General features: G+C 39.9%; 1 protein-coding gene across 1 annotated transcript; it reads right to left on the reverse strand.

Annotated features, from left to right (window-relative positions):
• Nucleotides 1-11,438: 11,438 nt before the first annotated feature.
• On the reverse strand, nucleotides 11,439-14,156 carry EIF1 (eukaryotic translation initiation factor 1). The gene is made up of 4 exons (XM_044005417.1): nucleotides 13,972-14,156; nucleotides 13,146-13,309; nucleotides 12,927-13,028; nucleotides 11,439-12,363 (listed from the first exon to the last, which is right to left on the reverse strand). Exons 1-4 carry the CDS (start codon nucleotides 14,000-14,002, stop codon nucleotides 12,319-12,321), a joined length of 342 nt encoding a protein of 113 aa, XP_043861352.1. The 5' UTR covers nucleotides 14,003-14,156; the 3' UTR covers nucleotides 11,439-12,318.
• Between the last annotated feature and the right edge of the window lie 374 nt (nucleotides 14,157-14,530).

The following is a 14,530-nucleotide window of genomic DNA, read 5'->3' on the forward strand; positions in this document are numbered from 1 at the left end:
AATGCTTTATCCACTGTGCCACCTAGCTGTACCCTGTATTTCCTTTAAAATTTTAACTACATCAATTTTGTACATGTAAACATTTTTCAATTTTATGTAATCAAAACTTGTTCATTTTATCTTCAGGGATGTTCTCTCTCCCTTGATAGATCAAGAATTCTTTTCCTATCCATAGTTGTGAAAACACCTCTAATTTGTTTATGATATAGCTTTTATATATCTTGGTCATAACTCTCATTGGAACTTATTATGATACATACTGTGAGATATTGTTCCATACTTTTTTTCCAGATTGCTTTCTACTTTTCCCAATGGTTTTGTCAAATAATAAGCCCTTTATCCAGCAACTGAAATTTTTGAACATCATATTTGCTTGCTTCTGGGCATTGTTTTCCTAATCTGTTGAACTGATTAGCTTTTCTATTTTTTTAACCAATACCAAACAGTTTTGATGATTATTGTTTGGTAGTATAGTTTAAGATGTGATAATGATGAGGATCCTTCACTTTTTTATTGCCCTTGAGATTTTTGACCTTTTCCCTTCTCAAAATGTATTTTGAGGGGCAGCTAGGTGGTGCAGTAGATAAAGCACTGGCCTTGGATTCAGGAGGACCTGAGTTCAAATATGGCCTTAGACACTTGATACTTAACTAGCTGTGTGACCCTGGGCAAGTCACTTAACCCTCATTGCCCTGCCAAAAAAAACCCAAACAAACAAAAATGTATTTTGTTATTATGTTTTCTAGTGCTGACCCATAACCCTTTGGTAGTTTGGTTAGTAAGTTACTGGATCTGTAATAATTATATCTTCAAATGCCATTTTGGGGTGATTGTATCAGGAGCTCTGTGCGTTTAATGTCTTTCTTCTGCCATCTTGGCTCCACTCCCAAATGCCATTTTTATTATATTTGAAGGGCCCAACCATGGGCAATTAATATCTCACCATTATTTAAGGCTGTCTATTTCTGAAAAGTATTTTGTATGTGTATTCATAGGATTCCTCTTTATACCTTAATAGCATATATTTTATACATTCTTTTTTTGTTGTTGTTAATTTTTGGTTTTTGTTTTCTTTTTTTGAGGGGCAATTGGGGTTAAGTGACTTGCCCAGGGTCACACAGCTTAGTAAGTGTTAAGTGTCTAAGGCCGGATTTGAACTCAGGTCCTCCTGAATCCAGGGCTGGTGCTCTATCCACTGCGCCACCTAGCTGCCCCTATTTTATACATTCTGAAGGGTTTTTTTGGTATGGAATTTCTATTTCTTCTTGGTGGTTTATGTTGATGATTTATAGCAAGGCTAATATTTTTGAGGTTTATTTTATATCCTGCTTCTTCACTTAAATTATTAATGGCTTCAACTTCTTTTAGTTAAATCTTTAGGATCTACAAATAAAACATCTTATGATTTACAAAAATCAATAATTTTGTTTTCCCTTTGCCTATGCTTACTCCTTCAATTTCTTTTTCTTGTCTTATTGCTAGTGGTGATGATGGAAATCCTTGATTTACCTTTGATATTATTGGAAAGTCCTCTCACATTTCTCCATTACAGCTAATGGTAGTTTTTAGTTTTGTCATTATTGTTGTTCAGTTGTTTCAATCACGTCTGACTCATGAGCCCATTTGGGGTTTTCTTGGCAAAGATACTGGAGTGATTTGCCATTTCCTTTTCTAGCTCATTTTATAGATAAGGAAACTGAGACCAACAGGGTTAAGTGACTTGCCCAAGCTCACACAGCCAGCAAGTGTCTGAGGTTGGATTTGAACTCAGGAAGATGAGTCTTCCTTGATTCCAGGCCTGGCATTCTATCCACTATGCCATCTTCCTGCCGTAGTTGATAGTTTTAGCTAGATGCTATTTACCATATCAAGGAAAGGTCCATTTATTACTATGCTTTTTAATGATTCTTACATTAAATTGAATCGTATTTTGTCAAAAGTACATCTATTGATATAATCATGTGATTAAATTGTTTTATTATTGATGTGGTCTATTATGTTTATGGTTTTTCTAATCTTGAACCAACCCTACATTCCTGGTATAAATCCAACCTGGTCTTTTCAACATGCTGTAATCTCTCTCTCTCTCTCTCTCTCTCTTTTTTTTTTTGTGAGGCAATTGGGGTTAAGTGACTTGCCCAGGGTCACACAGCTAGTAAGTGTCAAGTGTCTGAGGCTGGATTTGAACTCAGGTCCTCCTGAATCCAGGGCCAGTGCTCTATCCACTGTGCCACCTAGCTGCCCCTGTAATCTCTTTATTCAATATTTTTGCATGAAATTCATTATCAATTATCCTTAGTCTACAGTTTTCTTTCTCTGATTTGTCTCTCCCTGGTTTAGGCGTGATCATCATTCTTTCTTTTTTTGAGGACTCTCAGATACATCTATTTTTATTTTTTTTTCTTCTCAGAAGAGTTCAAGAATTACACCAAAAAATACTTCAGTCTTTGCTACCTACTGACAAAAATACACCACAAAATTATAAATTATTAGGCAGTTTGCTGGGGGTCATTTTTATTTGTTTGTTTCCCATTTCTAGTGACAGATGAATTTACAGGTGAATGATGGCAGGGACAGAAAATCAGTGGATAGCTTTTGGCATGACAATTTCACTATACCATTTTCTCTATGTAGATGCTGAGTATAATGGTATTGATAGCTTCACCAGATCTAGGCCTCTTCTGCTATACCCTTCTAAACAGCCTGTCAGAGATTACTGAGAAGCCCTACCCCACACTTCAATCTTGCTAACCTGACTCTATTCCTATCTTTCCTACAACAACGGCATGTGGACTTCACTGTGGCTTGCCCAGGACAAATTAGCAGATGGAAGGCCTAGCAGAGTAACTGGTCAATAATAGCATTCAGTCCCCACTATATATGTGTGCAACATTTGGCCTTGCTGTGTAATAGACACTGCTGGCAGAAGCCAGGTTTAAGAATCTGAACCAAGGGCCTTCTGGACTGTATCTTTGTGGGCAAAAACTTCAATTCATTCAGAGAAGAGCCAAGTTTATGCTACAAGCCACAAAGTCTTCCCACAACTGTATAAATGGGTAAGCCTTTCCTGAGTCACTAACTCAGGTTGAAAATACTTCCATTATCAACCTTAGCTTGCTTTTCCAAGTTACCTCTGCCTGGCACCTGTCATCATCATTATTTCATAAAAGGAATTCAAAGGATCCTGTCTTTTCTTCTTTTTTGAAAATAAGCTTATGTACATGTATACACACACATATAAATAATTATATGTTGGAATTAACTCTGAATTTTTCATGGAATTCACTTGAAAATTCTTCTGGTTCTTTTTTTAAAAAAACCCTTTGAGAAGTGCAATAAAACAAAACAAAACAAAACAAAACAAAACAAAACAAAACAAAACAAAAAAACCCCTTGAGAGCTCCTTTATGACATGCATAATTTCCCTTTTGGAGACTTATTTAAAATCTATTTTCTTTTTTTCTGTGAATCTGAATGTTTCATGTTTTTGTAAATATTCATCCTATTTCAATTGTTATCAGTTTTGCTGACATAATTAGGAAAAATAACGTCTACTAATTTACTTTATTTTCATTTGTTATGAATTTTCTTTTTTCATTTTTGACATTTGCAATTTGATTTTCTTCTTCTGTTAAGATTTGTTAGTGGCTCATGTATTTTATTTTTAAAAAATAGTGCTTAGTATAACTTATCGACTCAGTGTTTTTATTTTTAATTTTGTTTTAACTTTTATCTTCAGAATTTCTATTTTTGGGGGGGGCTTAAAATTTGCTTTTAAAATTTTTTTGGGGGGTGGCAGCTAGGTAGTATACTGAGTAAAGCACCAGCCCTGGATTTAGGAGGACCTGAGTTCAAATCCAGCTTCAGACACTTGACACTTACTAGCTATGTGACCCTGGGCAAGTCACTTAACCCTCATTATCCCACCCCCCAAAAAATTTGGGGGTGCACATTTCAAATTATTGATTTATTCTTTCTTTCCTTTGTTGATGAAAATGTTTAGAGAAACACATCTTCTCCTAAGGGAGTGTCTTATCTCTAACTCAACAGGTTTGTTATATTGTTTTATTATTATTGTAATTTTCTTTAAATGATCTATTGTTTACAGTTTTCTCTGGCCCAACAAATTTTAAATAATTTAATAATTATGTAGTCTTCATTTAAGTTGGAATCTTTTCTTCAAAGGTACTTTATTGATTATAATTTTTATTGTGGTGAGATCATTAAAGGATTTAAAAATATTTCTGCTCTTTTGCATTTGTTTATGAGGTTTTTATGCACTGGGATAATTTTAACATGGTCAATTTTTGCAAAGGTGCCATGTATAGTTGAGGAACATGTATATTTCTTTCTTTTCATTTTTATTAATCAGATGAAATCTATCATATCTAACTTTTATTTTACATCCTTAACTTTTTCCTTGTTTATCTGTTAGATTTCTTTAGCTCTGAAAGCAGAACACAAAACCCCCCAACTATTTTGTTTTTCTATTTCTCTGAATAATTTTATGAATTTTTCCATATATGTATATTGATATTATTTGATTACCTATAATGACTTCAAGCATAACATGATTTCCTTGTTCATCTCTTTTAGCTATGTTTATTTTTCACTGTTGCCTTGAGATCATGGTTGCTAGCTACTCTTGCCTTATTTTTAAAAGGTAAGCCTAAAGCACAGTAATGTCTGCTTTAGCATTTAATTTTTCTGGGGTGGTGGTGGGGCAGTGAGAGTTAAGTGACTTGCCTAGGGTCACACAGCTAGTGTCAAGTGTTTGAGGCTAGATTTGAACTCAGGTCCTCCTGAATCCAGGGCTGGTGCTTTATCCACTGCGCCACCTATCTGCCCCCTCAACATTTAATTTTAACACCTTGTAAATCTTTGTTTCAAATGTGATTGTAAATGGAAATACTGTATATATTTTTTAAAAGTCCATCCTGCTACCTTCTGTTATATGGGTAAGTTCACTCCATTTTTCTTCAAGTATGTGAAGGGCTGTCATGTGGAAGAGGATTTAGTTTTATTCTGTTTGGTCACAGAGAATAGAACTAGGAATAATGGTTGTAAAAAGGCAACTTTTGGATTCATGTAAAAAGAAAATCCCAATAGATTTGGCCACAAATGGAATGAGTGGCAACTAAATGAGGTAATGATTTCATCACTCATTCGGTGTCTTAAAGTGGTAGCTGGAAGACCATTTTTTTATTTAAAAAAATTTTTTTTTGTGGGGCAGTGAGGATTAAATGGCTTGCCCAGCATCACACAGCTATTAAGTGTCAAGTGTGTGAGGTAGGATTTGAATTCAGGTCCTCCTGAATCTGGAGGACCATTTTTGGGAGACATTGTGGACATGATCACATGTAAGTCAAACTTGATGATCTCAGTTCCAACTCTGAGATTTTGTGATTCTGGGATCTCTGAAAACACTCTCTATACTCCCCATGTAAGTGGTACTTATGATACTTTCCTTAGCTCATTCAGGGTTCTGTTTATAAAATGATACAATGAGAAATGGGCATTTATTAAAATGCCTCTATATTACGTGCCAAGCACTATGCTAGGTGCTCTAGGAATATAAAGTCAAACAGTCCCTCCCATTCTAGGCAGCTTCCATTCCAGGGTGATAAGAAATATAAAGATAAGTAAAAGCAAAATATATACAATATGCAAGGTAATTTCAGGGGAAGCTGAGAACCAGGTAATTAGGAAGATTGCCTTTGTACTGAGATTTGAAGGAAACTAGGAATTTTTTTTAAAGAGGTAGAGGTGAAGAGGGAGTGTACTTTTTCAACTAGTGAGGACATCCTGTGGAAGATGGAATGTTGTAAAATGAGAAGCATAAAGGATGAGTTTGGCTGGACCATACAGTGCATGAAAGTAGTGTGTAATAAACCTAAAAAGGTAGATTGGAACTAAGTATGAATATGGTTATTATATTAATAGTAACTCTTATCACAGGCTTCTTCTGATCTCACTCATCTCTGTATGATCCTTAACAAAAACAAAAAAATAATCCACCCCCACCCTCCACCGCCAATTACATATTTTGTTATTTACTTATCTGTATAAATGTTGTTTTCCCCAAATAGAATGTGAGCTTCTTGGGGGGACTTGTTTTAACTCCGGTCTTTGTATTCCCAATGTCTATAATCACATCTAATTATTAGTATGATTATGAGAGAAAGGACACAATTGATTTTTTTCAAAGACTGGTCAGTCACTAAAGGATTCCAATCCATGGGGATCTGGAACTTCTGCTTAGGGTTGCCTTCTTGTGTGTATGTGTGTGTGTGGGAAGGTTTTATGATATGGCCATGTGTGAATTCTTGGACTATGTGCTCTATTCTAGAGATACTCCTGTGTGAAAAGGATGCACGGGGGAACATGTCTAGCAGCATTGGTTGTATTGGAGTGATGTTTCCATGTGGTGCAGAGTAGTATCTTTTCCACAGTGGGGCAGTTCACTCGGCTGGATTGTTAGCGGATACCTGGGCAATGACTCTGCTGTTTTCTTGAGTTCCATTTAGGTTCAGGTTCCCATAGAGTTGTAGCATCCTGGCCATGTGAAAGCTACCTTCTCCTATATTTATGTCTTGTTTTTTTGTTTTTGGATCCTATATTTATGGAATCTCAGCCTCAGAAAGAAACAAGTCCAACCCTTTTTGGAGGTATGAATTCTCTTTAGCTTCTGAATCTTTCTGGAAACATGAATTACTTACCTCCCTGACAAGTGGTTTCCCCTGCAATTTGTGCCGACACAGGTCCTGCCAGCTGGGATGATATTATTAAGCTTATTCCTCTTTCATGTAATAATAGCCCTTTAGATATTTGGTCATCATCATATGCCATGCCTCTGAGTCTTTTCCTCTCCATACAAAAATATCCCTGAAGTTTCCTTCCAGGTGAATCCTCACAAAGCATGGATGATGATTGGAGAAAACTACTAAAGTCACATTTGTTCATTTCTTTTTGTTCTATGAGACCTGGCTTAGAAATGGATTCTCTATTTCCACTGGATCCCACTGGATTTTCTATTTCTATGTCTTTGTGTTTCCAGTACAAGATTTTAAAGTGGATGCATCAGTTAACCATTATGTGAAGAGTAAGGCAGATTTATTAAAGATATATATTATGTGTAATATTAGCTATAGGGTTTACAAAATGCTTTATACATATTTTATCTCATTTGAGTCCCCCAACTGTAAAATCCTAGGTCCAGCCCCCTCCCCCCCTGCAGTTTCTCTCCTAGTGAGAATCTTAGCAGAAGAAATGGGTCATTCCCTCCCCCCCCCACCTCCCAGGGCAGACCAACCCCTGCAACAACAGAGTGGGGCATTCCTAGAAACAGGCTGGGATCAATGAGTGGCAAACTGCTCCCTCCCTGGGCATGATGGCTGTCATCTCTGACCAGTCCTGCTACTTCCTAATTGGTAACTGATAACAAAATGATGACTAGAATCTATCGCTTGACCAATCATCTAGCCCTTGGCAACCTTAGCTTTTGGGATAGTATGATTAGTTATTTACGTTATTGGAAGTGTTTGTGTCAACACTATTACCAATTTTCCTCCCAGGAGAGGAAGTTGAATTCACATGTTCTGCGGTATCACCTGCTGATAAAGGGATGGGAAATCAGCAGGAGCTACCTGTGCAGTGATAAATTCAACCTGCTGTAGAGGGAAAGGAAGTATTTATTAAGTGCTTATTATGTGTCAGGCACTGTGGCTAAGCATTTTATAAATATCTTATTTGATCCTCCTAACAACCTTGGGAGGTAGGTGTATCATTATCCCCATTTTACATTTGAGGAAACTGAGGCAGAGTGCTTTGTCTGGGGCCACCTGGCTGATTTGAACTTAGGTCTTCTTGACTTCTGGCACTGTGCCACCTGGCTTAGGTTTCAGACTCGGTAATGTGGTAGATTTCCCTTTGGCTTCTTATATCCATCTGTCCAACTACTCAAGCTTTAAAAGAAATTCCTTCCCCGCCCCCTCCACAATTAACAAGCATTTTTTCCCCCTTCTCTACCACTTTTTCATCTACACAACTCAAAAAATCCCAAACTCTTGTAACGAATATACCCAAAACAAATTTGCTACGGCCAAAAATGTATCTCATTCTGCATATTGAGTCCATCATCTATTTGTCAAGGGTCACCTTCCTTTGAAATTCAAACTTTGCCTTCATCACAGAATTTCAATTGGCAGGGACCCCAGAAGCCATCTGCAGCCAGATCCCAATTAGTATATTATTAGTCCACAGCTACATTGCTTTTGGACTTCTCAGGAACTCTCCAGAATTTCCTTTCCTAGGAAACATCACTGAGAAATCTCATGTTGCAAGACTGAATCTGCCTGGCACATTTCTTCAGTACCCACTGTCTCTCTAATTGGACCCTGTAACTGGAAGGCAGGGCTGGGTTCCAGGGCCTCTATTTAAAGAAGGGGCACAGCACATTTATTCTCTCCCTTTCCCTTAGCTTCTCTCTCCCCGCTTTTCAACTTCTTGTGTTGTCTTCCCCCATTAGATACTAAGAAATTTGAGGGCAGGGGACTGTCTTTTTAAATTTATATCCCCAGTGCTTAGTGTGGTCCCTTGTACATATCAGGCATTTAAAAAATGTCAATTGACTGATCACATTATTTCTCATTTGCAGTGCCTTTTCCCTTACACTGTAAACAAGACTATATTTTACATATGTTAAGGGTTAAAATTCTAGCTAAACTGTCTAAAATATCTAATGAGTGGTCGCCAATAAATTATAAGCTTTAGCAAGAGTTAGACTTTTAAGCATTTATTAAGGAGAATAAGAATTTGGTAAAGAGAGAGAGAAAGGCCTAGATTCCTATCTATTAAAGGGAGAGCACATTTCTAGCTCCCTTCTCCGCCAGCGTCCTCAGGAAAAAGAGCGAGACTGAGCGCCAGTCTCTTCCTTCCTCCTCCCACTAGCCCGCGTCACTTCCTGACTCCTGGTCTTGCCCTCAAAGACCTTCCCTTCATGGGCAGAACTCTTCTACAGTAAGTATCCAGCAGGTGGCGTTATTCCAATCGTTACACATAATTATAACTTCAAATAGTGCAAATTTGAATACATGCAACCACTAATTGCACCAATTTTATGGAGGTATTCCAACTTGAATGCACTTTTCAACATATCCAACCAAAGTACCTACTCCCGTTTTGGGCCTGAAGACTTCCAGAGAGAAGCAACCCACACCAGGAACATTCTTCTACTTTTGGATAGCTCTAATTAAGAATTTTTAAAGATCAAATCTAAATTTGCCTCTTTGCTATTTCCACCCATGCTCCTTAATCTTCCCTCTTGGACCAAAATGAACAATTTTCATTCCTTTTCCATAAGATTCTTTTTGTAATCATGCTAAAAACGTGCACTGCCAAATACTCTGGGTGTCATGAACTTCCTTCAGCCCAGGTAAAGACTTCTCAAGGTCAGACTCAGTTACAGCTACTGAGCACAAAGCAAGCCAGGGAGAATCTCAGTCTATAAAATTGACAACGATTAGTACTATCACCTATAAGAAGGGCTACACAAGCCAACTGTAGAAATTCTCACTAACCCTTTGACAGTGAACACACATTTTCAGAATGAAGTTGGTCCCTAGAAAATAACGTATATTGTGAGTGTAATAAACTTATTTTCAACTTACTACATACACAACCCTACAAGGGGTATTAAGACTAACACCAACCCCCGAATTTTGTATTTTATCCACTGAGAATGCTGTATACTGGTAGGCCTCCCAGTGAGTAAAGCTCAAGGTCCAATTCTAAAATAGGATGGATGTCTCAAAGTGGCTCTGAAGGATCCTTAAATATTTAGAAAATAGCCTTTGCAAATCTACCTTGAACTAGTTGTACTAGTGATAACAAGAGCTCCCCAATAAGCGTTTGATTCTTCCACTTGAGGCAGAAGGTACACTAAGCACTAGAAATTAGAGGGTTCAAATGCCCTGGGTGTTCGAAGTAAGAATTGAAGAAAGCCAATTTTACTCACTTGTAAAATTAATACGAGTATGTTAATGGAGCAAACTATTTGAGGGGAATGCATATTATTTTTGTAGACCCTGTTCCAACTTTATACATGAAAACTTTTGCTACCATATATCATAAAGGGCTTGCGACCCTCTTTTTCCCAATTGACTTGGGGTATATAGGTATATAAAATAGGTATATGTAACCTTTCACTGTTGCCCTATTTTTTGAGACCCTCACATTTAGGTACACGACCCCATATGGGGTCTTATTCTACTTTGTTTTGCTGCCAAACCAACCACCTCTTCGTTTTCTGAATAAGCAACCACAGCCGGTATGACTGTCACCTGCATCATTAGCAACCATATGTGCCCTGCCATCCTTATAGATGGCACACAGGCAGATGTGCAGCCCAGGTAGATTCTGATGGCTGCCATGAATCGCAACAGCACAGACAGCTCCCACAACAGTGGTCACTACCGGTCTCTGGGTCTTAACCCACAGTTTAAGAAGCTAGGTACTAGTTGGGGCAGCTAGGTGGCACAGTGGATAAAGCACCGGCTCTGGAGTCAGGGTACCTGAGTTCAATTTTGGCCTCAGACACTTAACACTTACTAGCTGTGTGACCCTGGGCAAGTCCCTTAACCCCAATTGCCTCACTAAAAAAAAAAAGCTAGGTACTAGATAAGGTACTAACTTATGAGGTGAGCCATTTGGGATGTTTTCAGGGTACCTCCAGCCAAACGTATCAGTGCTTTCCTCTAACCACTATAAGTCCCTTTGTATCCTTCTTATAAAAATCTACAAAAACACATGCTAATTATTGACTTTTTTTTTTGCAGGGCAACGAGGGGGTTAAATGACTTGCCCAAAGTCACACAGCTAGTGTCAAGTGTCTGAGGCTGGATTTGAACTCAGGTTCTCCTGAATCCAGAGCTGGTGCTTTATCCACTGCACCACCTCTCTTAATTCCACTTCCTTCAAACTCAAACCTTTTTTCCTCAGTGACCTCATTTCTGAGGCTAAGATTTTTTGAGATTAGAAGGTAATTTTTGCTAAACAGATTTACACTGTAACAAGAGCTCCTATGGGAGAGATCCAGCAGTAGGCCCAGACTATTCAGAGGCTATTCAGTGAGTCAGCTGCCAAAAGTTGTCATATGCTATTTATTCCAACCACTGCCCTTTTGCACCTATTTAAAATGGTGAGGTAACATGTTAGCAATCTTATCCAACTGCTTGCTCAATCCACAAACCTGCCCTTAGGCAGAACAAGCTGAGTTTACTGGGCACTAAAACCAGTTTGGGAGGTAATGAAGAATCCTATCTAAAAGCACTCTAAATGTATCCTATAGGAATAGTATTTTAAGGATCATACCAGTTTCTATTCCCCTTATAACACCTAAGTTTGCAAAAGCTATTACAAAAAAGGGAATATATACAAAGTCACATTTCTGAAAACCAGTTTTATTTAAATAAGAGTTTAAATACATTACATAACATTTAAACTAAAAAAAAAAAGGAAAAAAAAAAAAGAAACCAAAACCAAACCAGTCTGGTTACTTCACATGGCATTGGGCAGCTGTCGCTAGTAAATTGCAAGCTCCGCAGTTACTACATTGACTGTTTTGATACATTAGTTCAAAATTTGTTCCCTTGTCAAAAGTTTAATCCAGGTAAAGTTGGCCTCACAGTATGGTGTTCTCTCCACTTGTGCATCCCCCAGAGGTAGGGCACTATTACTATGAAGGTCTGGTCAGACATTGGACCTTGGTGTGATGTAAGAAAGAATATGTCCTGCCATTGCCCCAAAATGAAACTCCTCTCTGGTCAGGTGGTGCGAGTCACCAGGGGACTCCCTGTTCCGCTACCAAAGGTTAACTCTATCTTGGTGGTATAACTGGACTGGGTGTTTGATGGCCTTAACTTACCCTTCTGAGCATCACCAAGGACAGCTCAGAGGGCAGAAATGTTCTCTTAAATGGACAGGGAGCTCTGCAGAGGGAGCACCAAGGAGCTTCTGGACAGACATGGTCTCAGAGGCTACTAGGGCTTCGGACTTGACTGAAACATTAGATTATTTGTGTTTCAGGCTGGGCACTGCCAGGTTTTACCTCTGTTTAAATGAGGGACTGCAAGACTAGACGGCATGGCTCTTTTCAGTTTATTACATGAATGAGTTACACTAGTCCAAGTTAAACAGCGGACCCCAAATGGTTACATTATACAAGCTGTGAGGTTTTTAAACTTGTGACAAGGGACAGAAGGGAATTTTTCTACTCATTGCAAGGAAATCCTCACTTAAGCTTCAGTGAGCCACAAGCACTTAAAACCCATGAACCTTCAGCTGGTCGTCCTTAGCCAGTCCAATCTGCAATTAAAAAAAAAAAAAAAGAAAAGCATGTTTTTAGGGCAAAAATAGCCTCCTTACAAGATTTTTCACATATACCTTATAGTTGTTTGGCACTACACAGAACCCACAAAGCACACAGAAGGAACACCAACACTAATTTTAATAGAATGGTAACAATGCCTGTACCATGATTTAATTTCCATTTAAAATTGGAAATTAATAGAGCTGGTTTTCCAAATTAAAATGATTTGTTCCTGCCGCTTTAATCAAGTACGTTAACATTGGCAGGCTCGATAATCTAGAAGTGGGATTAAAACTTGCTATTATCATTAAACAATTCTAAGATGTAAAGCACAGAACAGAATCAAATCTTAGCTCTGTTAACTTGATACACCCATGAAACCTCGATAAAGACACAAACTCTTTGGACCATTTATAAAACACAAATGTTTGCAGAAATGGTAAGAGATTGCTTTCTGATTCTAGATCCTCACTGGCAATGCTTTTATGAAGATGCTGGATTCAACCCTAACAGTGTACTTCTCTACATATATTCACGATCAAGTCCGAACAGTTTTTACCTCGACGAGGAACTGGCATATGTTCTTGCGCTGGTCACCCTGTAGCTGAATTACTTCTCCATATTCTGGATGCTCAATTACAGTACCATTGCAGGCAAATTTCTGTAGAAGTAAATTCAAGTAACTTCAATTAGGTGAATAAATTGGGGGAGACAAAAGAAGGGACTTATAATAACACAGATAATATATTATCGACAAACTTGAAACACCACCATCTACCTTCTTGAATGCCTTCACTAGTTTCTTTTTATCGTAATCATCAGCGATCCCCTGGACAGTAGTGAGGGTCTTCCTGCCGTTTCTCTGTTGAATTCTTATATGGATATAATCCTCAGTCCCAGCAGGAAGCAGGTCATCACCCTTACTTGCATCAGCAAAGGGGTCTGAGAGAAGAAAAGACAAGTTTTTACTGAAGGCCCCTTTTAGCTGTTTTTTCCTGTAGGTTCCTTAGTAGAACTCGAAGAGATATTTTAGATCTCAGATAAAATTTCAAAGGCCAGAATTTACACAAAAATTAGTTAGGGTTCCCAACAGGAGCCCAAGTCACGTCAGAAGCCCCGCCCTCTCTTCGCTAACCAGCCCTTTGGACTATCGCGAGCAAGAGGAACCAGAGCATAAAAGTGGTTCCACCCCACTGACGCAATCGGGCAGCTTACAGGCTTGCGCGCCCCCCCCCAGTCATTCAAAGCTGGCTCCGCCTCTCCTCAGGCCACACCCTCCATGGCAACGGCCGGTGACGTGAGAGGGACGTGACGCACGGCGGCGGGTGTGGCCAAGGCAGGCGAGAGAAGCCATTAGTAAATGCGCCACCTTCGATTCTTGGAGGGGTCCGCCCAAGACTTGGCCTCGTACCCACGGCTTCGAACCGCGCTAAAAAAAACATGACCTAACGCCTCAGATCTGGTCAAAAACGCAGGTTGGGATCTTTCATCACCCACCCGTTTTCCCACTTTAAAAGTGTTGAGAGGCTTAGGCCTTCAGTAGGCCTGGATCCCTTCCTTCCCTTCTCTGCCCGCCCCAGGCCGCGGCCCCGCCCAGTGCTTACCGAAAGAGTGGAGGTTCTGAATAGCGGACATACGATACGATTCCTTTTCCTCGGTGGAAACGGCCTGCGGAAGGCGGTGGCGGGAGAAGGCGGGCGGGGGGGACGGAGCGTCGGGAAGCGAGGGGGCTCGAGGGGGAGGCTGCTGAGTCCTCGGCGGCGGCTCAGTGACTGGGGCAGGGGGGCGGCGCCGGCACTCACTTATATAGCCGCCCCTGTGACGCCAGCGCGCTGCCCTCACGTCCTAGCCCCACCCACAGAGCCTTGCCCAGAGCTCCCGGGGCTGTGCCACTCCCGATTGGTCGAGGAGAGGGGAAGGTGGGAAGGCGGCTGCGCAGTCACAGGCCACTGCGGGGGAGGGCGTTCTCTTGGGTCGGGGAGGTTTCCTGCACGTTTCCCTCCCCCCCAACCTCTCTAAGCGCTTGCGCCCTATGGTGCGACTGAGAAGGGTGGAGGGATCCATGACGCATGCGCACTAGTCAATCTTACCCGCTCTTTTTTCCTTTCCAATCACCACTTCCGCGGTCTGAGATGCCCCCCGCCCGAGGAGGGAGGGGTGCGG

This window comes from Dromiciops gliroides, chromosome 4 (assembly GCF_019393635.1).
Source record: "Dromiciops gliroides isolate mDroGli1 chromosome 4, mDroGli1.pri, whole genome shotgun sequence".
NCBI classification, from domain to species: domain Eukaryota; kingdom Metazoa; phylum Chordata; class Mammalia; order Microbiotheria; family Microbiotheriidae; genus Dromiciops; species Dromiciops gliroides.

Excerpts from the sequence above, each read along its gene's own strand:
- EIF1 (XM_044005417.1), bottom strand. The coding sequence starts at position 14,002 with ATGTCCGCTATTCAGAACCTCCACTCTTTCG. Across the intron at positions 13,310-13,971 it reads TCAGAACCTCCACTCTTTCG|ACCCCTTTGCTGATGCAAGT; the intron begins GTAAGCACTGGG and ends TTCTTCTCTCAG. Across the intron at positions 13,029-13,145 it reads TAGTGAAGGCATTCAAGAAG|AAATTTGCCTGCAATGGTAC; the intron begins GTAGATGGTGGT and ends TTACTTCTACAG.